The following is a 25,665-nucleotide window of genomic DNA, read 5'->3' as shown; positions in this document are numbered from 1 at the left end:
GATGAAAATACGCATCTGTGCTTTGCACGCGTGCACGTGTGTAGGGCATTGTTTCGAGCCCTCAGCACTTACCAACTTGTTTATTTCTCACAAACACTGACGGGTAGGCCAAGTACCTAGAGTTCTTCCATTTCAAAGATAAGGAAAAGGAGACACTGAGAGGTTAAGAAACTTGCCTGAAGTCATATGGCCTGTCCTGGAGGCTGTGGCCCCACCCCGGCGGGTCAGGGGTCTGTGGAGGGGGAGGGGAAGCAGTGTCTGTCACAGGCCCCAGCTGACTCTGCCCACCTGTCTGAATATCCGACAGGGGTGCTCAGACTTGCCTGATGACAGGGATTACTTGAGAACTTGTTAAAAATCCGGATTTCTGGACTTTCCCCCGGAGAGCCTGACTTAATGGGCCTGGAGTCGGTATTCTGTAACCTTAAGGACATTCCAGGTGACTCCTCACGAGCAAAGTTGTGAACCAGTCTCTCTGGACAACACACATGAGACCCTGCCCACCTTCGCCGACCCACTGCTGGCCTCACACTGGGCCCAGCACACAGTAGGTGCTCAATAAGTGTTTGCTGCACGCCCCAGCCAGCTGCCCTGGAGGAGGCCCAGCTACAGGAACCAGGCTCCAGCAAGAGTGGTGATCTCTCCTCAGCCCAGCTAAGGGGCGGCCCTAGCAGCTGTCCCAGGGCCCAGCCTCCCTCGTCTCCAAGGCACAGGGACCAGGAGGTGGCACCTGCCCCTCCGCGTCCCCAGGGCCCCTGGCACACCAGGCCGGGTCTGGGAGCCAGGCCCCTGTTTTCCGCCAGCTGCGGCAGCTCACCCCGCCCCGCTTGGGAATGCTGACCGGATTGCTGACACTTCCGAGGGCGATAAGGAGGGGAAGGTCGGCGAGGAGACTCGGCCCCTTCCCGCGGCGGGCGGGGCTGCACGGGCGCAGCCAATGCCCCGGGCCGACTGCTCAGGCCACCTGATTGGATCCTGGAGGGCCTGGCGGGCTGAAAATGTGCGCCTTCCTGCCCAGGCCGGGCGCCGCTGTGGGAACGCTCCCGAGGGGCCGGGGCGGCAACGACGCGGGCAGCAGCGGCAGGTGAGGGGCGGGGGGAGCCTCTCGCCCGCCCTCCCTCCATTCTTTGGCAGCGTCTGACCCCTGGCAGGGTAAGTTCTAGACCACTGGGCCGGGTCTGCCCCAGGAGAAGCCGCCCCTACGCCCCAGCCTCAGCCCCACGCTCTGGGTCACCTGTCACGACAGGTGGGGTCAGGAAAGGGTGTGCTTGGGGGGTTTGCCCCAAAACCAGCTTGGCCAGGGACTGGCAGGGTGAGTGCCACTTCAGGCTGAGATTCGAGTGGCCAAGGAAGAGCCAGGCTAGTGTCCCCACGTCTGAAAGCTGGGCAGTGGAGCTGGACGTTGTCAGGTGGCTGTTGTGAGGCAGGGAGGCGCCTCCCCACGGTCAGGGGCCCTCTCGAGGGCCCAGGAGGCCACGGCCCCCGGGGTTCTGATCCTGGCTGAGAGCCTGTGAGCAAGTGGCTCCGCCCCTCTGAGCCTCAGTTTCCCTGTCCGCAAGGTGAGAGCATTCGTGTTGGGGCCGTGTCCACAGGTGGTCACAGCTGCTGGTACTGATGACCCTGCAGAGGAGCAGAAGCCCTCGGCTGGGGGTCTTTCCTGGCCTCCAATGCTGCCCCGCCCTCCCTGGACGTCAGCATGGAGGCCTCTGCTCCCCCTCCTGCCCCCAGCTCCCCAGGAGCCAAAGTCCCCACAGCCCTGGGGATGACCCCTCCTTCTCTCTAGGGGGCCTGAGGGTGGGATTTGAAGGGGAAAGGGGCAGTGGGGAGAGCGATGAGGGCTGACACAGAGGGGCGAAGGAGGCGCTGCCCCTGTGGTCCGGGGACCCTCCCTGTGGACTTTACACGGGCTGAGCCAGAGGGAAGGGGGTGCTCTGTGGCCCCAGGTGAGCTATTGCACTTCTCTGAGCCTGTTTCTCCACGTGTCAATGAGCCTGGTGACCCTCCCTCCCTCTTCCATGCAAGGCGTGCGTGGCCCCAGGCACAGTTTTATTTATGGGATTCTCAGGTGACCCATGGCAGGCGTCCTCTTCCTCAATTTGCAGAGGGGGGCCCAAGGCTCAAGGGGGCACAACTTGCCTGAGATCACTGGCCGGTAGCAGCTGGACCTGGGGTGCTCAGCCTCGGTTCCCTGGGTGCTTCAGGCACAGCCAGGAAAGCCAGGCTCTGCCCCAGGGGTCCACTTTGCACAGCAAAGGGATGCATGGCACAGAGAGGCCCCGGGCTGCCCAAGACCACACGGCACGGGACCGGGACATCACCCCGCAGCTGGCTCCAGGCCCGGCCTGGATCCCACACAGCACGTGCTGTGCCCTCCATGTCTGCGGGCCTAGTGGTTCTCTCTCCGCACACATCAGAGCGTTCCTCCTTACTGGGACTTTTGCATAGACTTGATTCTTTAGGACAGTTTTATATTTACAAAACAACTGTAAAGATAGTACAGAGAATTCTCATAGCCCCCCCAGTCCCCCCATTACTAACATCTGACGTTCCGATGGTCCACTTGCCACAGCTAGTGGACTAATGTTGATCCATGATTACTAAGTAAAGTCCATCCTTTATTCAGATTTCTTTAGTTTCTACCTAATGCCTTCTTCTGTCTCCGGCTCCCATCCAGGACACCACATGACATTCAGTCGTCACGTCTCTTGGGCTCCTAGGGGCTGGGACAGTTTCTCAGCCTCTCCTAGTTGTTCACGACCTTGGCATTTTATGAGGAACCCTGGTCGAGTATTTTGTAGGATGCCCCTCAGTTGGGGTGGGTCTGATGTCGTTCTTGTGAGTGGATTGAGGTCATGGTCCTTGGGGGGAAATGTCTTCTCCCCCATCACGTCAAGGGCGCCTGCCGTCCACGTGACCTCTCACCGGATGTTGACCTTGACCCTTGGCCAAGGTCATGCTGGCCGGGTGTCTCCACTGTAAAGTTCCTCTCTTCCCCCTCCCACACCTCCTCTGGGAGGAGGTCCCCACACACAGCCCCCCCGGGGAGTGGGGAGGGGGCTCCCCTCCTGGACGGTGGGGTCCACACACATTACTGGGAATTCCTCTGCACGGGAAGTTTGTCTCTTCTCCCCCATTTGTTCATTTGCTCAATCATTTATTTATATCAGATAGACTCACAGATATTTGTTTTACACTTTAGGTCTAATACTAATCTAATAGTAATTAACCTAGTGCTGATTAATTTTGTTGCTAAAATTGTTCCAGCTTTGGCCCTTGGGGGCTCTTTCCCTTGGCTCCTATGTCCCTTTGAGACAATCCATCATTGTGGGATTTCATTCATTCATTCATTCATTCACTTCCTCACCTTTTTAGCACTATAAGCCGGGCTCATCTTACAGATTTCCTGGCTCAGTCCTAGAATCAGCCATTTCTCCAAGAGTCCTGATCCCTTTTGTGGGAGAATGGTCTTGGAAACCAAGACCTGTCTGTGCTCTGGGTGTGCGTGTTGCTGCCGGGATGTCTTCTGTTTTAGGACTTCTCAGTTGAGATATATATGTGTATGTGTGTATACTAACCCGTGTATATACACATATCTATGTGTATACTCATATACATACTTATCCATGTATATACACGTATCTATATGTTAGTATATATGTGTATACTAACCTGTGTATATATACACATATCTATAAGTATACTAATCTATGTATATACACATATCTATAAGTATTCTAACCTGTGTATGTACATTATCTATAAGTATTCATATACACACATATCCATGAATATACACGTATCTCTAAGTTAGTACATGCGTATATACTAACATGTGTATGTACACATATATATAAGTATACTAACCTGTGTGTGTACGTGTATCTATAAGCATTCATATACATGCATATCCATGTATATACACGTATCTATATGTATGTGTATACTCATACACACACATCTCCATGTATGTACATGTATCTATATGTGTATACTAGTATGTGTATACTAACCCACCTGTATACACATATCTATAAGTATACTAACCTGTGTATATACGTGTATCTATAGGCATTTATATACGCATATCCATGTATATACACGTATCTATAGGTTAGTATATGTGTGTATACTAACCGGTGTGTATACACGTATCTATGTGTATACTCATATACACACATAGCCACGAATATACACATATCTACAAGTTGGTACACATGTGTATACTCACTCGTGTACAGACACCTCTCTAACAAGTACTTCCATATGTAATGAGTGTACCTGTATTCGCTGAACCATGAACTCACACTGTCTCCCACTCTGGCCCATCACCACGTGGGTCACTCCTGCCTCCTCCCTTCGGTTTTCTGTAGCTCCAGCTCCAACAGTGAGAAACCTGCCTTTCACCATCGCCCTCCACTTACTTAATTGTTCAGATTCCCACTGTTCAACACACATGTAGGAGTAGAAGTATCAGTGAGCCCTGCCCCTGGGGGGACCACGTGATCAGCTGGAGCCCAGCACATGTGAGTGGTTCCTCCAGACCCCGCTCATCGCCACGGCTGCCGAGGCTGGCCCCTCATCCCTCCTGCTTCAGCGAGGTTGATGCACACGTTTGTAAGGCAATGCACTGTTGGGCACACCTGCGTCTGTCTTGGGATGCCCTATCCCACTAAGTGTTTTTATTTGCACACATTAAGGCTCGAGCTTTGTACTGTCAAGTTCAATGTCTCTGACCAGTGGGTGGTGTCATGTACCCACCGTCACAGTGTCACACGGAAGTTTCCCCAGCCTGAACAATCCCCGGTGCTTCCCCTCCTCGGCCCCCGCTGTGAGTGTATCTTCCCACAGCTTCTTTTTAAGAGTGCAGCAGACATGAGGGCGTCCCATGCCCTGGACGACACGGAAGGTGGCACAGCACGCAGATCCCTCTGCGTCTTGCTGTTTCCCCCTCACTGTGTCTCAGGGATCTCTCCCTGTCGGCACTCAGGGACGTCCTTGCTCTTTGTCACAGCTGCATGCCATTTGGCCCACGCCTGGACTGTGATGGATTTGACACCTGGGTGACTTCCGAGGTGTTGCTGATACAGAGCCTGTCCGCGCCCTTGTGGCCCTGCCGTCTTAGATGGGGGCCATCTCCGCACAGTGAGTTCCCAGGGTGGGGCGCTGGTCAAGGGTGAGCGCCGTGTGCTTTCAGAGGCGTGGCTGGAGCCTGCCCTTGGATTGGCCCCGCCACAGCGCTCTCCGCAGCCGTCAGGGGTGTGCTGACAGATGGCGGGGTGGCCCAGCTGGGAGGTGACGTCTCAAGGGTCTCTTGGGATGTTCTGCACTCTCCTTTGTTAGGAGGGACTGAGCCTCATTTTGTATGTGACAAGGCAACAGACAGACGGAACCTGTCTGCTCCCCGTCCCCACTCTCCTTCTGTAGAGTCTTTTTCCTCCGGCACTCAACGGGGTCAACTTCTCAGGTGCAGTTTAATTAGAAATAGGCTGGGGCAGCCTGCCTCTGTGAAGCAAAATCAGTGGCAAATTTTGTTTGTTGAAAATTAATAGTAAAGGGACTGAGGAAGAACACCAGAGAAACCCCAATGGAAGTACATTCTGCAAAAATACCCAGCCAGTCCTCCTCAACGTGGTCATGAAAAACACAGAAAATGCGAGAAACTGTCACAGCCAAGAGGGGACATGGTGACTAGACATGAGGTGGTGTCCTCAATGGGGTCCAGGGACAGAAAAAGGACGCTAGGGAAAAAATAAGGAAATCGAATAAACTCTGAACTTTGGTTAATAATGAAGTATCAATACTGGCTCATCACCATAGTAACGTGAGAGGTTGGAACTGGGTGTGGGTACGTGGGAACTCTGCACTGTAAATCTAAAACCATTTTAAATAAAAATTTTAGTTTAAAAAAAACGAAAGAAGAGCCACTAAAACAATTCAAAAATAAAGTTTTATTTTATTTTTTAAAAGCCGCTTAAAAAAGAGAAGGGACCAGGGGCTGGCCCGGTGGCATAGCAGTTATGTGCACACGCTCCGCCACGGTGGCCCGGGGTTCGCAGGTTCGGATCCCGGGCGCTCACTGATGCACTGCTTGTCAGGCCATGCTGTGGCGGCGTCCCATATAAAGTGGAGGAAGATGGGCACAGATGTTAGCCCAGGGCCAGGCTTCCTCAGCAAAAAGAGGAGGATTGGCAGATGTTAGCTCAGGGCTGATCTTCCTCACACACACACACAAAGTGAAGGACCAAAGGCTGTGTTCTGCAGCTGCGTGGTGCTCAGACTCTGAACACAGCAGCCCAGCCAGGTCTCTAGGGCAAGTCGTGCTCCCACGTCCCCATTTGACACCTCGGCACCATCCCGTAGGACAGGACTGCTATCCCATTGCGTGGGGAGGGTGAGTAAGGCTGAGAGGTGAAACAAGTCACCCCATTAGCAAGAGGCCAGTCTGGAATTAGGGTAGGTGAACAGGACGTCCGCTGGGTGCCCACCACGTGCCGGGAGCCAGGTCAGAGGCCAGAGCTCCCGTCTTCATCGCTGGCTCTGATGAAGGGGCAGGAAAGACTGGAGGGCTTGTGGTGGAAGCACAAGTGAGGGGTGTGCCGTGAGCGGGTCAGCAGGGCCCGAGTGAGGCCCAGGGCAAAGGAAGGAGCAGTTCCCCCCCCTCCTCCCCCAACCCATCCCAGAAGTGAGAGCGATCCAGGAGGGCTCCCAGAGGAGGTGATGGCAGAGCGGGGTTTGGAAGGATGCACAAGAGTTTGCCAGGTAGCCCAAGGACAAAAGAAGGCATTCCAGGCACAGGGGTGGCCTGAGCAAAGCCCTTCTCATGAGGAACAGCCGGATGTGGTGATGTGTGGACAGCTCCCTGCCCTCCCTGACTGGGCATGTGGGGTGGGCGATGATGGGAGACCCAAAGGCAGAGGCCCAGGCTGGGGAGCTCCTGAGGCCTGCCTTGGCCACCCTGTGTCCCTGCCGTGCCCAGAGGCATTCCCCTGGGCCTCGCCCGCTTGTCCCTGTGGTTCATGACTAGAATCTAACACCCAGAGATGGGCTGGGGCAGGGGTCCACTCTGGCAGAAGCCCAATCAGCCTCCCCAGAGCCCACACCCTCGGCCCGGGTCCTGAGCTCCAGTCACCAGGGCCCCCAGCCTGGAGTACCTCTGTCTTCCTTGGTCACTTTTGGCCAAACATGGTGAGCCCCGGTGAGCTCTGTCACCCCGCCCTGTCGCTCGGCCCCCTGCTAGGGCCACCTTCTTCCCTTTCCTGGTAAAGGAGGGCTGGGGGCCAGGAGATCAGACCCTTCTCACCGTGGCTCTCCACCACGCCCCTCCCTCTGTGCCTCTGTCCATGCTGGGACTTGGGCCTGAACCTCCCTTGCTCCCTCTGACACCTGCTCAAGGCCCTGCTCAAAGGTCATCGCCTCCAGGAAGCCTGCCCTGACTGCCCAGCAGAGTTAATTTCCTCACTCGTCACCCCTGCCGCCCTCCCTCACCCCCGTTACAGTCGATCTGTGTTTGTCTGATGTTTTTCTCATCGTGATACCAGGGTTATGGGTTTGGGGAGGAAGAGCACAGAGGTTAAGCTCGCCTCTCATCACATCATATCAAGCGCACCTGCCATCGACGTTACCTGTCGCAGTGGTGTTGACCTTGGTCACCGACTGAGGTGGTGTTTGTCAGGCTCCCCTGTAAAATTATCCTTCCCCTCTGTTTCCATACAGCGCTCTGAGAAGGTGGGCAAGTGCACAGCCCACACGTGAGGGGCAGGAGGCTCCCCTCCTGGAGCGCGGCACCTCTGTCAATCAGCCAGAATTCTTCTGCGCGGGAGACGTGTCTCTTCTCTGTGTACTTGGTTATTCGATCGTTTATTCATGTCACTATGGGCTTGTGGACGTTGAGCCTACACTTGGGGTTATAATCTATTGCTGCTTTACGTTGTGGCTCAAATGTTCCAGCTTTGGCCATTGGGAGCTCGCTCAGTTGGCCCCTGTGTCCCTTTGACATAGTCTCACTGTGGGGATCTATCTGTCCGTCTGTCTGTCTATCTGTCTGTCTATCTATCTACCTACCTCTGTCCATCCCTCAGTCCCACTTCCTACTTTCTGGCTCTAGGAGATGCTCCAGGCTCTTTGTGAATGTTTCCACCAGCGAATATGTCTCACATGCCGGGGCCTGGCTCAGAGCCCCTCCGCCAGGCAGCCTCCCTGGCCTTGTCCAGGCAGGACCGGGGGCTGTTTGGTGGCTGCATCCTCTCTGCTTGTCCTCCGTCGCAGCTGCTCCGGCTGTGCTGTCTTGTCTCCATCCGTTTCCTTGGCCGTTGCTACCACTGGGCGGAGAGCTGTGGAGGGCAGGGCCATCTGACTCATCCATGTCCCTGGTGCCCAGCGCTGGGCCAGGCACAGGCAGGGCTGGCAAGTTTGGGGCTGGGCAATGCTGCCAGCCCCCGATCCTGTCCCCATTGAATAATAATGATGATAATCACTCTTCACGCCGGGCGGGAGCTGGGCCTGGGCAGACCAGAGACAGGAGCGCCACAATCTGTGCTCTTCATCACCATGTCGCACCTTGGCACGTATGGTACAGGGTCAGTGGGTGAACGGGAGTGGGTGTACGAGGTGCCTGGACGGCAGAGCTGTCCTTTGTGAAGGCAGGAATGCTGTGCCAAGGAGAGGGTGGGGGCATGCCCATCCCGCAGCCGGTGAGGGGAGACCCCAGGGCTCATCCCCGGGAGGGCATCAAAGCAGTGGGTGCTCCGACCACACCCCACGAGACGCAGCCCGTGAGACACGGCAGCTAGGCGGCCAGACGTGTGAAGGGTGCAGGTGTGGGCGTCATCCCGACAAGGGGCTGCTGCTCGGAGCCCTCAGTGCAGCAGGGCGCCGTCAATGAGGCTGTGACCCCGACCCTGTCGCTCCCGCATCCTGATCAGAGGGGCAGAGAGCACTGTGGCCAGGCCCTGCCGGGCACTGTTCACACAGCCCATCAGGTCTCAACAGAAGAGGCCGGGAGAGGTCACTGGAGCCCCCACCCACCTCCAGGCCTGAGTGATTCCCTCCCCGCTGGCTGCCTCCCTGGAGAGCCAGGAAGAGAGTGTGCGCCTGCAAAATGGGCGGGGAAGAGGGTCGGCGCCCTGCACAACATTGCCTAATCTGAGGGCCAGGTTACTCATGTCTGGGAGAGACACATCTTGTGCACTCGGCCTCCTGTTCAGGGTCCCTCGGGGCTAGGACGGCCCACTCCCCCCGTTGCTGGCACCTGTGTGTTAGTCATTCAACAAACGCTTGCAGAGCACCCCTTCAACGCTCTTGAGGAACTCATAGTTGCGGGGTCCTCCCGTGTTAACCAAGCGGCAGCCTACAGGGAGACCCCAGTCACAGCACAGATGTGCTCAGGGTCCTCGGGGGCTGGGGATGGGCTGCCTTGTCCCTGGGAGGAGGCAACGCGTGAGGGAGGCTTGTAGGAGATAGACAGGAGTCGAGGTCAGAGCCCGGGGGAGAAGGTGACCAGGAAGGGTGATGCGCTAATGCCGGGGGCGTGGGGGGCACAGTGTGGTCAGGGAGCCCCAGGGCCCCAACCAGGGGTGGGCGGGGTGGGTGGTTTGGATGGAAACAGGTGGGGGAAGTGAAGGACCAGGCGCCGTTTCCTGAGATTCGGGGAGGGGCGGGGGGGCAGGGGGGCAGGGGGGGCAGTTGTCCAGTCCCACCAGAGAGGAGCGCCCTCGGGTCTGAGACGGCACCCTGGGTTGTCAGCGTGGGCGGATGGCTCTAGAAGTGCCCAACCTGCACGCTCACACCTGAGGGCGAGTGTAGACGGAGAGGGGCTGCGGGGGGTGGGGGTAGGAGGAATACTGGGGGGCAGGCGGAAGGGTTCCGAAGAAGGGGTGGTCAGCTGGGCAGAAGAGTGACCCCTGAGAGGCCAGTGAGGTGAGGACGGGGAAGTGACCATTGGATTCAGCAACATGGAGGGTGCTGGTGGCCTGGAGGGGGCAGTTTCGGGGGTGGGGGCTGAGGCCAGGCTGAGAGGAGGGAATGTAGACCGGGCCGGGTGGACAGCCCCCGAGGTTCTGCCGGGAGGGAAGCAGAGAGACGGGGAGTAGCCAAACCAATAGACCCGGCCTGGGGATTGACAGCATTGTCCACGCGCAAGTCTCAGCACAGCCTGAGGGGACATCGGAGTCCCATGGGAATGTCCACCTGGGCCCCCGGCTTCCAGCCGGCCTGCAGTGACCTGGTTTCTGGGGAGAGGGTCCTGGTTGGGACTTTCACTTCCCTGGGGGGCCTTCGGGCAGCCTGTGCTCGGCTGGGTTAATGTTTGTGTAAGTCAAGTCCAAGATCCACCCGATGGTGACCAGGCTCCGGGGGATGTCCGGAACTCTAGGGGGCCCACACCCTAGTTCAGGACTGTCGGGGTTTGGGGAGTGAGGGCCGACCAGATCGAGGTGTCCCTGGGGTCTCATCTGTCAGCCGGGGTGACTTCCCTGGGCTTCCAGGGAAAACGGGAGCTGTGAAGCACACGCCGTGCGCCCCCGCCTGGGACCTTCCACTCCTGTCTCCTCTGCACCCTGCTCTCGGTCACGCCGCAACTCAAGAGCCAGATGTGGGGATGGGACGTGCCTGTCTTATGGTGGGAGATGTGACAGGAGGCCACACCAGTCCTGGCCTCAGTCCCTGTAGAGGCCATGAAAACAACCTGAATGCCCTTCTGACTGCCTTCCTCTGAGGGCCCAAGTCGCATTATTTGGGGTGTTGAGGGGGCGCCCCTCTTCTGAAATCTCCGTTTGTAGAAACACCTTGCCTTCCTGACCCCCTAGATGAAGGCGCACTGTTGGAGGAGTCCCTGGCACAGATACACCCAGGCACCTGGCCAGCTCACGGGGCCGCCCAGCCAAGGAGGAGCCACGGGGGGCTGCAGAGTCAGCAGTTGCCCTGGCCTGAGGGCGACGCCTGCCCCAACAGAGCCGGACAGATGAAGGCCAAGGCCAGGAGCGGGTGGGCGTTTTCGTCCCAGCCCAGGCATGGGAACTGCTGACACTTCCTGCAGGCCTGCGACCCTGCCCGGGGTGCTGTCAGTCATCTGGAAAGCCTGTTTGGTCCCGATAGCCTTGTTTTGCAAAGAGCAGTTCCTGAAATCTTGGGGCCTAGAGCTCTGTTCGTCTTTGATCAGGGCCAGAAATAACAAACACTGACCAAGCCTTGCTGAGTACAGGCGCTGTTCTAGCTCTTTCCGTGTGTCCAGTGCTGGGCGGGGGCTGGGCTTCCAGCCTAGCGGCTTCTCTCTGTCCCGGGGATGCATCTGTTCTCAGACTTAGGTGTGCAGAGGAGTCAACCGGCAAGGCGTCTCCAGGCAGACTTCTGCCGGCGCCTCCTCCAGTCCCTCAGACCCGGGTGGGGCTCAGGAATGTGGTGCCTTGCAAGGCACGCTGCGGGGTCTCTGTCCCTTGTCTTTCTGGGAAACCGCATTAAGCCGGGTCCCATCTGCGTTTCACAGATGTGGAATCCGAGAAGGAAGGATTAAGGGACACTGCTCAGCGTGGAGCCAGGTCAGCTGTGGGCGTCTTCACCCGCAGGACCTGGGCTGGGGGCCGACCTCTCAGTTACCTTTAATATGAAAGGACCTTGCGACCTTGGGTGAGGGGCTTTCTCTTCCCGCGCCTCGGTTTCCCCATTTGTAAGCCTGAGGGATCTACTTTGCAACCTTACTATCCAATCCCCCGTCTGTATTTGGAGCTCATCTCCCACATTCTTACTACGGGTTTCTGATAACGCTCGACCGTTTAACTGCCTGTGTTTGCAGTCACTGCGTAACCCGCGGAGGAGGGGGCAGCACCGGCATCCCGTCTTACATCCTGGGCCTGCTTCAAGCACTAGACAGTGGTCGTCAGCCCTCTGGTCATTGCTGCCCGTCCCGCGTTCCCCCGCCTCTGCCCACTCCCGCTTAGACAGTCTCGATATTTTGAGCCTTTACGTGTTTCAGTTCCAGTGTGGCCGGGATGCCTCTACGCTGACCCCTGCCCGCATTTGTGGGGTGGTTCTGAGCTGCTTCTCCACTAACACCCCCACCCCATTCCCCAGAGCAGGGCCCCACCCGAGGCCCAGATCCAGCCCCCGTCTGGTGAGTAAGGTTTCACTGGCGTGCACCACGCCACGCATTTGCTGTCACCCACGTCTGCTTTCACACTGTGATGGCGGGGCCAACCTGTCTACCCCCAGGCCCTTCACAAAAAGCGTTTTCTGCCCCCTGCTCTGGAATTGCCTATGTGGCTCTGGCAGGTCTTGTTTCTACTGCACAGGACTGCGGGAAAGCACCAGAAGCCTGGCGGAGAGGGGAGTAGTCATGTATCCCCACCCTCCTTCCCTGTCTGCGTTCCTGAGATTCACCATTTATGGCCTGTTGTAGATTAACCCTCAGGGTGACAGTGTGATCTGGGCCTCTCCTGGACTTTCATTATCCCCAGTCACCCGGAAGTGGCTTTAACAAGCTGCATACCTGGAGCAGGCTTGTCCTGGTGACAGCTGGGCTTAAATGCTCTTCTGAGCTGGCCCTGTCCTCGGGAAGACCTTTATACCCATCTCTGACTAGTCTCTCTTCCCTTCCAAGACAGGAGCCTCCACCTCCAGGAAGCCTTCCTTGATTTCACCCTCCTCCCTTCTCCCTCCCAGGCTTCCCTTTGCCGCTGCATGCGTCTGTGTCATCCCAGTCTGTTTCCAAGTCTGTCTCCCCACTTGTCTGTGAGCTCCTCGTGGGTGGGGACCCCGAAGGTGGATCTGGGCTGGAGGGCCAAGATTGCTGGTGGCAGTGGTAGCTCCGAACCCTAAAGAGCAGAGCTATCTAGAGGTACAGTGTGGGGTCCGCCAAGAGGCCAGACCATGTGCCCAGGAGGCTGTTGGGATTAAAGCGCGGCGTGGGGGAGGGTTGGAAAGGTGACCCAGCCTTTCCGAACCCGGGCCGCCAGTAGCGGAGCGCGGGCACTTAACTGCTAAGCCATGGAGCCAGCCCGACAATACATCATCTTGAAGGAAGGTTTGAGCATCTTTCATCTGAAGGACCCTGGGGAGATGGGGAATGAGTCACAGCGTCTTTAAGGAGACACAGGATGCCCCACGCTGCACAAGCTTCAACACGACAGTCCCCATGACCCCTTGAGGAGGCCATGCTGAGGATCCTTCCCCCTGTCACCTCTCTGAGCCTCTGTTTCCTTGCATGACTCCTCAAGGCCTCATGGAGGACATGGGTCAGGCCAGCCTCCAACCCTGAGTGTGGGCTGTAGGTCCTGGTACCAGGTGCATGCTGGCCTGGCCTTCCTCATGTCGACACAAGCAATCCAGAAATAATCTATAAATCAAAATAGGGGTGAGTTTATTATGAGCCAACCCTGAGGACCGCATAGCCGGGGAGAGTCCTTCCACAAAAGAAGGGAGCACCCCAAAGAAGGGAGGTGCACAGAGTGGTTATATACCATCGAAGAGCATGCGTCGCATATGATTGGAACGTCCCTCTTACAACAGTCACGAGACCGCTCTGTCGGCACAGCAGTTGGTGAACACAGCAGGTCTGTGGTGTCAAGGTGGGTGGTCACAAGGTGAACACAGCAGGTCAGCAATCAACCCTTAATTTAGGGGGAGATGCTTATCCTTAAGGAAATGCTGATGTGGGGGAAGTTACATCCTATCTTAAGGGCATCATTCTTGTCTTTGGGACACAGTAAATGCTTAAAGCAGATGCATAATGCGTGCTCAACGGCCATGTCTGGCCCTTTTGGAAAAACAAGTTCAGGCCGAATTAGTTTTACACCAAACGGCTTCCTTATGTACTCCAATATATCCTATTGCTTGTCGTTTATTTAGCATCCACGTGCTTTCCTGGGAGATGGTGTCTGTGCCTGTGGCTTCTACGTTGGCTAGAAAATGTGTCCCTTGCACCCTGTTTGCCAGGACTCCTGAACAGCCAAAATGCAGGAGGTGAAGCCGTCGCTCGTCCCGAAATGTGTGCACTCCTCCCCCGGGGAAAGCCCCGCCCTGGGTGGGCGAGTTTGCTTTCCCTCCAACTCTCACGCACCTGTTGTGCAGCTTCCCAGCCCGAGCAGCTTAGAAAGCGGAAAGTCTGTGGAAGAGGCAGGCGGCGAGCGGTGAGGAGAGATCTTGTTCTGCACGGGAGTTCTGGCCGTGGGCGGCGGGGCGAGCATCCTGGCGCCCACTGCTCCTTACTGTTGGGTGAGACATCAGCTGGTCCCCGCAATCCGGGAAAGGGCAGAGGCGGGTAGTCACCTGAAAGAATTGAAATTGGGGTTTGGTGCTTACAGGCATGAGGGTTTGGTTCTCCAGAAAACCCCAGACTCGGGCAGGACTCGCTTTCCCGGGGTTCTTGGGAATCGGGGTGCTTTTTCTCTGGCTGCCTGTCTTGCGTCTTAGAGAGCTGGGGCGTCTGCTCTGGCACTGGGCGGCCCTGGGATCCAGGCTGGTGCTGCTGCCCAGGGGCCTGTGTGACCCTGGGCGGGTCCTGTGTCCTCTCAGCCTGTTTGCTACCCAGCCCAGCGGGATCATGATATTATTCACATGGGACAGGCTGTAGCCCATGGATTTAGCATCTTCTTGGCAAGTGACAGTTGGAATGTATTACGACCGTGTCAGGGATCAGAGCACTTAGAGATCTCTAAGCTCAACTCTATTTGAAAGGGGGGAAACCGAGGCCCAGGAAGTGACAGGTTCTCCCAGAAGGACTCCCAGACAGGCCTCTTTAAGGCAGGACTGTGGGTCTGCCCCATGCCGCAGCCTCCAGGAGGGACTCTTTTTGGAAAGCCCCCCTGACCAGGAAGGCATGTGTTCTTCCTCTGGAGGGCTTTTGGGGTGTACTGTGCAGAGCTGGGATGTGCTTGCAGAGCTGGGGTACATTCTGTGGAGTCAGGGTGCAATGTGCAGAGTTGGGGTGCCCTGTGCAGAGTTGAGGAGCACCGGGCACAGTGGGGGAGGCTCTTGGAAACCCCCTCTGGCCTCGGGCCAATAGCACAGCTGCAGAGACAAACAGGATACGAGGTCTCGGCCGCAGCAGGGGACAATGGCCACGAGAGGAAGCATGTCCAGACCCTTTTATGGATGTGGAGCCCATCTGAGGCCCCTTTCAACACAGTTTCCAGAAAAACAGGGAGCAGAAGCCATGCATCTTGTGTCCTGCACAGTGTGTGGTTCTGAGATCGGGCTGGAGAATTGGGGCTTCCCCTCACAGAGGGGAGACGGAGGTCGTGAGGGACCGGGGACATGCCCAGGGCACACAGCGAGGGAAGGAGGGAGGTCTTGGTGCCCAGGCCCAGCTTCTCTCCGCAGCCAGGGCCTCACTGAGCAGTGGGACAGGCCAGCCCTGGGCTGCGTGCAGGCGTGCTGTGCGGTGGACAGCGGGGCCAGGGCACTGGTGGAGGTGCCAACATTCCAAACACTTTCCCCTTCCTTCACTTACCTGGAGCTCTGTCTTCTGCTCTTGGGGGGCCGGGGGCACGGGAGAGGACCGGACACTGGCATTTGTAAGGTGGACAGACATCTAAGTTCGGCTGTGTTAGGCATTCTGTGCTTGGCCTGCTAGAGAATTCTCGAATCTAGTTTAATCCTCAAAGTGACCCAGAGCAAGACCACAGGAAAACCGCCAACCCCACCTGGGACATCCCTGAGGTTGCGTGAGCAGAGCTGGCCTTCAAGGCTGCGTCGGAGAGTTGGCTGGCCCCGCTCCCATCCCAAGTGGCTGCCTGCGCTGGAGAGGATGGGACCCGGAGCTTCACCCTCCGGTGGAGAAGGCCCGGAACAGGAGGTGCAAGGCCTTGCAACAGGGGGTGCAGCGGGGCGGGGAGGGAGCTGGAGAAGAGCCCCCTGCCCGCTGGGCTGGGCAGGAGGGACGCGAACAGGAGCCGACCGGAGGGGAGGGGAGATGGAGAGGCAGGTGTCTGTGAGGAAGAGGGGTGGCTGGGCCTTGTTCAGGACCCACTTCAGGGCTTGGGGGACATGGGCTGGAAAGGACTGCAGGCCGCTGAGGCCGAGGGGAGCTGTGGCGGGAGGGCGCGGTGGTCAGGCAGGCGAGTGTCGGCGTGCACTAGCTCCCGGGCCGGGCCCCTTCACTCTCCATGGTGTCTAGGTGTACTGCCCGGGCAGTGGTCCCACAGGTGTGTCCACCGGAACCTCTGAACGTGGTGACCTTGTTTGGAAAAAGGGTCTTTGCAGGTGTAATTAAGGTGAGGATCTTGGGGTGAGATAGTCCTGGATTATCCACTGGGCCCTAAATACAATGACAAGGGGCCTTGTAAGAGAGAGAAGAGGAGACGCCCAGAGGAGGGGGCCCTGTGACGATGGAGGTGGAGACCGAGGTGAGGCAGCGATGAGCACAGGAACGCTGGTGGCCACCAGACGCTGGAAGAGGGAGGAAGCAGCCTCGCCTCAAGCCCCCAGAGGGAGGGCGGCCCTGCCCACACCCTGATTTCAGACTCCTGGCCTCCAGACTGTGAGAGCACAAATCTCTGTTGTTGTAAGGCTCCCAGTCTGCGGTGCTTTGCCATGGCAGCCCCAGGACACTGACACGGTGACCATGACAGCCGTCCTTCCAGAGAGAGGTCACTGTTCCCACTTCGCAGAGGGGGCAGCCGGGCTGGAAGAGCTGCGCTGGGAGCAGGTGACCCCCGCCCTCTGGCTTCCTGCTCCCCTGGGACCCACGGAGGGGCATGAAATGCACGGCTGACACTTAGCCTGTGGTAATGGGCGACTGTGAAAATGTCCGCCCGGCACCTCTGGCTCCTACATGTGGTCACCGTGCATGTCAGTGGTGTGCAGGTGGGCCTGGCCAGGGTGGGGTGTGGGGACCCCAGGGGCTGGGCCTGGCCTTGGCAGTGAGCTGCTGGGCCCCTGATGGGAGTGGCTTGCCTGCTCCAGGACACAGTGGCCAGCTCTGCCCAGTGAGGGGCTTGGGCGTCACGCAGGCCCTTAGTGAGGGCCCTTCTGGGGCACAGTGTTGACGTGCCCACAGCATCTCCAGCTGCTTCCCCAAACCTGGGCTCTGGGCCGGGGAGTTTGTGACTTTGGGGGTGGCTGTGCAGAATTCCGGGGAGTTGACCAGAGAAAGGACGGACATGTGGGAAGGTGAGGGGCGAGCAGGCCCTGGGCGGGAGTGGTGTCCCCCACGAGTGGCTCGGCCTGGACCAGTGGTTCTCAGCCTGGGTGATGTTGCCCCCAGGGGACAAACGCCTGGAGATGTGTTTGGTTGTCACAGCTGTGGAGGCATCTGGTTGATAGAGGCCAGGGACGCTGCTAAACCCTCAGGGCACACAACAGGCGCTTTCCCAGGACAAAGAGCAATCACCCCCATGTCAGGAGTGCTGGGTTAGAGACCCTGGCCTAGGGTGGGCCTCGGTGTCCATCACACCTGGTTCTGGGCTCATCTTCTAGTTGCCACTGGCCTTGGGCATGTCACATGACCTCCCTGAGCCTCAGTTTCTCTCTCTGTAAAGTGGGCACATCACCACTTAATTTAGAGATGATTCCTGGTGTTGAACCAGGCCACGTGTGAAAGTTGGGCCTACCCCAAGCTTGGATGGAGGAGAAGGTGGCCCTCTCGTCCTGATTCCTGGGGCTGGCTGGAGTCTGCAGCCGGAACCCACGCCCCTTCCTCAGCCAGGTCACGAGAGCAGGCGGGAGAGTGGGGGCCACGGGGCCGACCCCAGCTCAGTTCCCGCTTCTTGTCTGAGCCCACAGGAGACCCAGTCCGGGCTCCCCAGTGAGCAGGGCCGAGATTCCTGCTCTCAAACCCAGGTCAGGCCCGGAGCCAGCGGGAAAGCAGAGAGGGCAGGAAAGCCTGTGGGCTGGTCCCTGTCTGTCCCCCGCGTGTGTCTCAATTGATCGGGCCAATGGGCCAGGACAGTCCCCGGGCAGAGGGAGGGGGCTGAATGGGTGTCTGTGTATGTGAGCGCTCGTGTCCATCTGTGTGTGCACACCCACGTGTGTGTGTGTGTGTGCGCGCACCTGTGTGTGTGTGTGTGCACCTGTGTGTGTGTGTGCACCTGTGTGTGTGTGTGTGTGCACCTGTGTGTGTGCACCTGTGTGTGTGTGTACAGTAAGTGGGAGAGGAACAGAGAGCAGAGCTGAGATTGGCAGGGCGGGCTGGCCGGCAGCTGGTGGACTTCTCCAATCCCGGGGGCTGAGGAGGGAGCTGGGGTGCCCCTGGCCTCCACCTCAGATCCGGGGGGCTGGGCAGCAGGCAGGCCGGCCAGGGGCCGGAGCTGGTCCAGGAAGAAGCTAATAATCAACAGGCCCCAAGTCAGTGCAGCAGCCCTGGGCCTGCCTCTCGCCACCCGGCCAGGCGCAGGGAGGAAGTGGGGCAGGAAGCCGGGGGCGGTGGCAGCCGCCATGCAGTCAGCCGGGCTGTGGGCGGCCGCTGGCTGCCCGGTCAGCAGAGACAGCCTGCGGGGCCAGCCAGCGAGGAGCTGGGAGCAGCCACCAGGTCTCTGTGGCCTGGAGGCCTGGGAGCTGCCTCTGAGGAGCGGGGTGCAGGTACGGGGGCGCTGGGACAGGTGGGGGCACCGGGATAGGCCCGGCAGGCGTAGTCCGCAGAACCAGGTCCTGCCACGGTAGGATCTAAGAGCAGTCTCTTGCCTTTCACTTTCTCAAAGAAGTTTCTGACATTTTCGGATTGTGGGGAGCAGAACTGAAGTCTGGGGAGGCCTGGAAAGCAGTGGGCAGTGGGTGGCGGACCCCGCCCAGAGCCCCAGGAGCGCTACTCGGGCTGAGTGGCGGCGACCGCGTGGTAGTGATGTCAGATTTGATCAAGCACCGCCGCTCCTGTGGTCTTGCTCGACCTTTCCTTCATGGGGCACTCGGAGAGTGCGGCCGAGGGTCTGGACAAGACAGGGATGTGGCCAGCAAGAAGGAAGTCCAGGTCTCGGGGGTCTCAGGTGGGACCCCCACCCCGGGTTGGTGCTACATCGGGCAGACACCACCATTGCCCAGCCCAGGGTGACGCTGCAGCTGTGACCCGGCCACTCTGAGGTCACCACTCCTGGGCCTCTTTTCCATCAACAAAACGGGATGAGAGACTTGACCAGGGGCACCAACTAGACAGTTCCAGGGGATGACGCTGACCCGGCCCTCTAACGCCAGGTCCGGCCCTGGGCACAGGGTCCCGGCACGCCACTGTGACCCTCCAGGAGCCCCGGCCCTGTCTGTGGGGGTTTCCAACCTTTTGCAGTTAGCGAGGTTCATAGATATGATGGACGGCAAAGCGACACAGGGGCGTTAGTGGTGCTGGCCGTGGCTGGAGCAGCCTGCATGAGGGGTGGCCACTTGGGGGATGGCCCCCCAGCGCCCAGGGTGGGAAAGCTGTGGCTGGACTCGCGGTGGGAGGCAGGGTGGGGGCTCGAAGCAGGGAGTGCCCCAGTTAAGGGTGGGTGCTTGAGGGCCGGACTCGAAACCACCTGGGTTCAAATCGCACCTGTGCCCCGCTGCTCGCGGAGCCTCAGATTGCCCACCTGTGAAATGGGCACAGTGACGCTCCCTCCTCCAGGCCGTCGTGAGGATTAAAAGAGAATGCTTAGTTAGCACCTCGGGGGGGTGGCTGCCCTTATGTGATTGTCAACACTGCTGTCGAGAGTGAGGAGGCTTCCTGTCAGGGCATGGCGCCAGCATTTGATAATTCGCACAAAATACCCCGTTCACAGCAGAGGAAATCGAGCACGGGGTTGCGGGCTGGACGAGCGTCCTGGGGCGGCCGTGACAAAACTCCACCCCAGGGCCACAGCAGCAGAGACCACTGCTCTCCCAATTCCAGGGCCCCTAGGGGAGGCTCCGTCCTGCCTCTTCTAGCTCTGGGGGCTCCAGGCGTCCCTGGGTGTGGCTGCAGTGCCCGTCTCTGCTCCGTCGTCACAGGGCCTCCTCCTGTGGGCTGTGAGTCTGCGTCGCTCCTCGTCCTATGAGGACGCCGGTCATTGACTTGGGGCCCCCCTGCTCCAGTGTGACCTCATCTTAGCTTCATCTGCAAGGACCCTATTTCCAAATCAGGTCGCCTCTGAGATTGCAGATGGACGTGAATTTGGGGGGACACTGTTCATCTCAGTGTGAGGGGTGACCAGACAGCCCTCAAGAGGTGCTCCTTGGTGACGTGGACGAGGTCTACGTGGGCCCTCAGAGTATTTGTTGACTATGAGCTCAGAGAAAGCTCCAGCCAGACCTCCCCAAGCCACCTCCTCCTCTCGTCCAACCCACGCTTATTAAATACCGACCGTTCCCTGGAGCACCATCAGTTCAGTCCCTTGACCTCCGACCTCTGTGTGGGGCCGTGTTTCATTCTCATTCTCGGGGGAAGGAAGCTGAGGCGTGAAGAGGTCTCCCAGCCCGCTGACCCCAGGTCTGCAACTTCTGGTCCAAACGCCCGTCCCCCTGGGGTTGGGTGCCGGGCTGGGGTCTGGGGGCTGTTGCTGAGCCACCAGGCAGCCCACCTGGGTTTGTCCGGACAGTGAGCTGAGCAAAGAGGATAAAGGCCGGAAGGAAGAAGAGTTTCCCGGGGCTCCTTGATGGTGGCCGGCAGGTTGCCTCTAGGGAGCACCGGACGCCGCCCAGCCAGGGTCTGGGCAGCCCCTTCTGCAGTCGGGAACCTGGTAGCCCAAGTGAGGTCATTTTAGGACCCAGCGGGGAGCAAACCCTCCCACAGAGATGGAGCCCACTTCCTCATCGCCGGCTGTGACTAGGAATCCCACGCTTACGGTTGTCACCTTGTCACCACAGCCCCTCCTGCTTGGGCACAGCTGGCTGGCTGCATGTGCTGCGAGTCCCTCACAGAGCAGGTGGGAGGTTCCTGAGCGGGGGAGCCGCCCCTCTCCTCGGGAAACCATCCCTGAGCCGGCTTGGGGCAGGCCCGCGGTGGGCCGCTGGGCTGGAGGCAGATGAAGATGGGCTGGTTCTGGCCTGGGGGAGGAAGGCAGGATGAGAGGCAGACCCCCGCATGCGGCAGCTCACCACCTGCTCCACCACAGGGGACAGGGGATGGGAAGGATGAGGTGGCAGAGAGGGGAGGGCCAGGACCCGGGGGAGGGGACGGGGGCAGGAGCTAGAGGCCTCACAAACAGGGTCCCCACAGGTCAGTGGATGAATTCACACGCTCTCAAGGGCCTCCTGTGCCGCGGAAGGAAGCGCAGACGGGAGGGCAGCCCGGTGTGAAAGCCACACGGTTCCTGGTCCCCACACCCTCCTGGGGCCAGGCTGCGGTGCAGGCACTGATGGGGCCGGGATCGCAGTTTCCAAAGTGGGGAGGGGAAAGGAGCAAGCTCCCAGACTGGGCTTGGCGGGCTCTGGGGAGGGGGCCGGGACAGGAGCTGCGTCCTGAGAGGTGGATGCCGGGGCTTCGAGGGTGACGAGGGCGGAGACGGCCCCCGGGGACCAGGGAACAGGGCGTACAGGGCGCCAGACCGTTTCACAAAGGCGTGTCGAGAACTCTACAGCCATGCCCAGTTCCTGGTACCTCGGGCCTGCCCCCTCCTCCCTCGGCTGAGCAGCTTCTCTGTGGGGGGTGCTGCCCAGAAGGGCGCCAGGGCCCCCTGGATGCCCCCTTCCCACCCGCCCACCCCATGCTGTGTCCCTGCCCCTCAGGGGTGGTTGGCGGATGGGAAGCACAGTTGGAGCCGTGGGTGGGGAGGGGCTCCCTGAGGCCACTTCCTAGCACTGGCCTGTCACTTCTGCCTCCTCTAGGGTAAAGGGGTTTGCAGCCTGGGGGGAGTCTGAGACTCAATCATTGCTCTGCGGCTGCCCAGCTGTGTGGCCACTCTGAGGGTCCCATGCTTCACCTGGTCAGTGCTGACCCCTCGGGACAGTCAGAGCTAAAGTGACCACAGAGGTGTCTGGCAGTCTTTCAGCTCTGCCTCGGACCTGTTGTCGCCTCTGTGGATGGCCACCCCTCCACCCCTCCCACTCTCCCCGTGCACGTCCCCCCTTACTCAGGGTTCCCGCCTCCCCCACGGAGCCTTCCTGGCTGCCCACCTCTCTTCTCTCCACCTCTGGGGTTAGGAGAGCCTCTCTTCCCTTCATAGAACTTGCTAGGAAACCATCACCGCCCACTTCATTTCTCGACCTCCAGCCACCGCAGGCCTGAGTTGTCCTCCTTCTGTCCCCGCTGTCCAGCGGGGAGCCAGCCACAGGGTAGGGGTCAGTGGCATTTGTTGAAACAACAAAGACTTCGGAGTGTGGGGTCCAACCTCCCCTACTCTGCAGAATGGGGCGATGATGACGGTGTCCGGGCCCAGCCCACAGCGTCGGGGAGCTCAGGGTCGAGGCCAGTTCTCAGGGACAGCAGCGCCCAACGGGGAGCGGGCTCAGGCTCTGCCCTCCCACCCGCCCCCCACTGCCCCTGCCCCGGGCACTGAATGTCTCTGAGGGGTCGCTGGGAGTTCCGGGGCTCAGTGTCCTATGACAGCCTCTCCCCACGCGGTGGTGGCCGATCCCCCAGCTGAGAATTGTGCCGAGGGTAGGAGGTCTGAGCCGACGGCAGGAGCTGGCAGGTTGGAGGTTGGGTGGTGTTTCTGTGTTTGCCTTTTAAAGATAAGGAACGTGAGCACTGACGTGTGAGTGTGTGTGTGAGTGCCTGTGTGTGAGTGTGAGAGAGTGTGTGTGAGTGTGTGTGTGTGAGTGTGAGAGCATGTGTGTGCATGTGAGTTGCCTACCCCAGATCTCCAGGTTCCCGCCTGTGGAATGGGGAGATGTGCCTTTCCCGTGGGCTGCTATGAACCTGGCTGAGCCACCTGGCACGTGCAGGTGGTGACACAGACTTGTGTCCGAGGCTGTCTGGGAGCCTGCACCTGTGAGAGTCGCCGCTGTCCTGGGACTGACCTGGGTCCGTCTCCAGTCCCTGGGGCCTGGCCAGCTCCTGGGTCGGGAGCCTGGAAAGAGGGCCGGGCAGGGGCTTTGAAGTGGACCGGGTTCTGTGAATACTTCTGAAAGTATCACTTGCTGGGTCTAATAAAGGTCCAGCTGCCCCTTGTTTCTGGTGAAAATCTGAGGCGGGCCATAAAGCCAAGGCCTGTGGCAGCTCCCACCTCCGGTCCCCCCCTTCGATGCTGTCTGCCCAGATACTGGAACGAAATTCCAGAGGTATTGAACCGAACCCCTTACTCTGGGTTTCAAGTGCTTCGCTGGCTCCCCTCTGCTCTCAGGGCGCTCAATGCTGTGGGGGCCCTGCTTCCTCTGTCACAGCCTGTGCCCCGTGTCTGCACCCCAGACCCACGATGTCTCTACAGCTGCCCCCGCCCACCTCCCCGTCTGCCCGTTCCCCGCCATGGCACCAGGGTGGAGCTGGGAGATGGGACTACAGGGGCTCTTGGGGGCTCTTGGGGTCCAGGCCTGGCGGACACCCCTGGGCTCGGAGCCCCCTCCTGGGCCTGGTGTTCTCTGGGTCTGCCGCTGGGCAGCCTGCTTCCCAGCATCTGCCACAAAGTGGGGCCGGCCAGGATGAGGCCAGACTTGCTTTTCCACTGTATTTTTGTCCCCAGAGAGTGGGTCAGAACTGTGATTTGCTGTCTCTGTGCCCTCTGCTCCATGCAGACAGAATTCCCACCGGCCTGTTCTGGGTTGTAAGTTGAAATCTCACAGCTCGTGATCAGAGGGCAGCGAGGCCCGAAGTGAGGGGCTTTCCTGGCTCGTGCGTCCTAGTCAGGCTCTTAACTGACCTTCTGCATGAGTGAGCAGGGCCGTTCCTTGTCCCCTCTGTCCCCAAGGTGGAAACCGAGGGTGGACGTGGCTGATCCTGGTCCCTGTGGCCACAGTGGGGGTCTGCCCTTCGCTCCTGGGCCCTGGCCCAGGACGCCCGCCCCTCCCTCCCAGTCGCCCCGTAGATCCAGGCCTGAAAAGGGACTCTGTGTTGCTCTGCGCCCTCTAATTGGTGACCAAGCCAACCCCAGGAAACAGTGAGACATAATGTCTGGCTCTTGTGGGGAGGCCCGGGGGCACCCCGGGTGGGGAGCAGTCGCTGGTTCCTCCTCAGACACTTCCTCCTCCCCTGCCCTCTGCCACCCACTTCCTTTCTTCCCTCCCAGGGCAGCCTGGGACATGGCCCATTTCCCGACAAATAGGAAGGCATTCCAGGGACCCCGCTAGAGCGCAGGCCTCTTCCGGTGGGAGCATTGGAGCCTGCTGAGCCAGCCCAGGCCACAGGGGTCGTATAAGGGGCCCCTGGGGCTCTGGGGAATCACGGCGCAGCTGAGGCTGGTGTGAAATGCAACAAATGGCAGCTCGGGAGAGGAGGTGTCTCTGGGGCATCTTCGTTCCAGCCCGAGCTGGGTGGACGCGTCAGGGGCTCATCTCAAACCCGTGGGGCCACGTGTCCGACGACACGTCCGCTCTGCTCGGCCCCTGCACCATCCTCATTGCTCTCACGTCGTCTCGGCGATTGCAGTAACGTTCTGGGAATGTCAGGCCCTGAGCTATGGCCTCGGGGTCTGTTGATGAGCAAGAATGGGTACCCCACCTACCTGCATGGATGCCCAACCCGGTGGGCGAGGCATCTTCCTGGTGGGAGAGGAAGAGACCGGCGAGCAGAGCTTGAAAGGATGCGCAGGGGTCCACCAGGCAGAGGGGAGGTGTTCTCTCCTCTTGACCCCAACTCTGATGGCAACTTCGTGTTGACCCCAGCGGCCTGTCTTCCCAGAGAGGCCGTCACTGCTGACCACTACCCTCTGCTCTCTCCACAGGGCCCAGCCGGGCGTGCCCAGTCCTTGGTGCTGAGGACACTGCCAGTCATGGAGGACCCAGCAGAGGTGGCCACAGAGAAGCCAGCCCTGAACGGGAGGGGGCCTGGAGGGCCCTTGGGAGGCAGTGGCAGTGGCGACAAGGTCCGGAGAGTGGCCGTGAGCTCGTCAGTCGGCTGGGAGGAAGCAGGGCCTAAGGAAGCCAAGGCCCTGGTCAGAGGCGGTGAGTGCGGGGTGCACGGTCCACCCCATCGTCCACCCCGCCCACGGGAGGAGCGATGTGTGCACTGCCAGTGTGTGTGTTGAAAGGGAATGACTGCCCAGTGAGTCCTCCACGAGTGAAGAAGGCCCAGCTCGTGCTTGTCCAGGGGTCCGTCTGTGATAAAACTGGTGTGGAGACAGGGGAGGGGCTTGGAAATTCTAGAACGGCTGTGGAAATTCTAGAATGGCTGCGTGGATGCGTTTATAGCTCTTTCACAAACGTTTGCATTCCCACAGTCCTGCTTTGTCCTTGGGACATGAACCCCGGGATTACTCAGGATGGGGCATCCCTCGTTCCCCGGGGGGCAAACTAGGGCCCAGAGAGGGAGAGGACAATTGGGCAGACCAGGACTGGGGCAGGGGAGGAGAAGGCTGAGCAGGTGTGACCGGTGTAGACACTTCCCGCCCAACCAGCCCAGACACCGCACAGGAGGGGCTGTGATGGGGAAGGGAGGCGGGGCTGGCTGTCCGAAGACCTGGTTCTAATCCTGATTGTCGCTGGGCCATTGCTTGACTTGGGCCTCAGTTTCCCCACTTGGAAACCTAAGGGGTGGCATAGGTAATCTCCAGGACCCCTCTTTCTACCTCCTTGGGCCCTGGAGGAGAGGAGGGAAGGACAGGGGGAGACCAAGGTGTGCCCAGAACCCTCCCCGGGCCAGGGACAGCCTGTGGCTCCTGTCCCTCCCCAGGCTTCCCCATCGTCACGTCATCCACCCTCATCCTA

The 25,665-nt window shown here is 59.3% G+C and overlaps 1 protein-coding gene across 4 annotated transcripts in view; it reads left to right on the top strand.

Annotated features, from left to right (window-relative positions):
- Positions 1-951: 951 nt before the first annotated feature.
- The window catches only part of SH3TC1 (SH3 domain and tetratricopeptide repeats 1), a 56,470-nt gene continuing 31,756 nt past the window's right edge, over positions 952-25,665 (top strand). The window contains exons 1-3 of one of the 4 annotated variants that reach the window (XM_087434871.1): positions 952-1,152; positions 5,012-5,142; positions 24,684-24,903. In XM_087434871.1, coding sequence (XP_087290997.1) covers positions 24,732-24,903 — 172 coding nt within the window. In that variant the 5' untranslated portion in view covers positions 952-1,152; positions 5,012-5,142; positions 24,684-24,731. Of the gene's footprint in view, positions 1,153-3,790; positions 5,143-18,340; positions 18,508-24,683; positions 24,904-25,665 lie in introns of those variants that run through there. The other 3 variants (XM_087434869.1, XM_087434870.1, XM_087434868.1) reach the window with 3 other exon arrangements.

The sequence above is a fragment of the Ceratotherium simum genome, chromosome 8 (genome assembly GCF_057802395.1).
Source record: "Ceratotherium simum simum isolate JZ-2026a chromosome 8, ASM5780239v1, whole genome shotgun sequence".
In the NCBI taxonomy this organism is placed as follows: Eukaryota; Metazoa; Chordata; class Mammalia; order Perissodactyla; family Rhinocerotidae; genus Ceratotherium; species Ceratotherium simum.
Note: the sequence above shows the minus strand (reverse complement) of the source record. Positions and strands in the feature narration are given on the sequence as shown.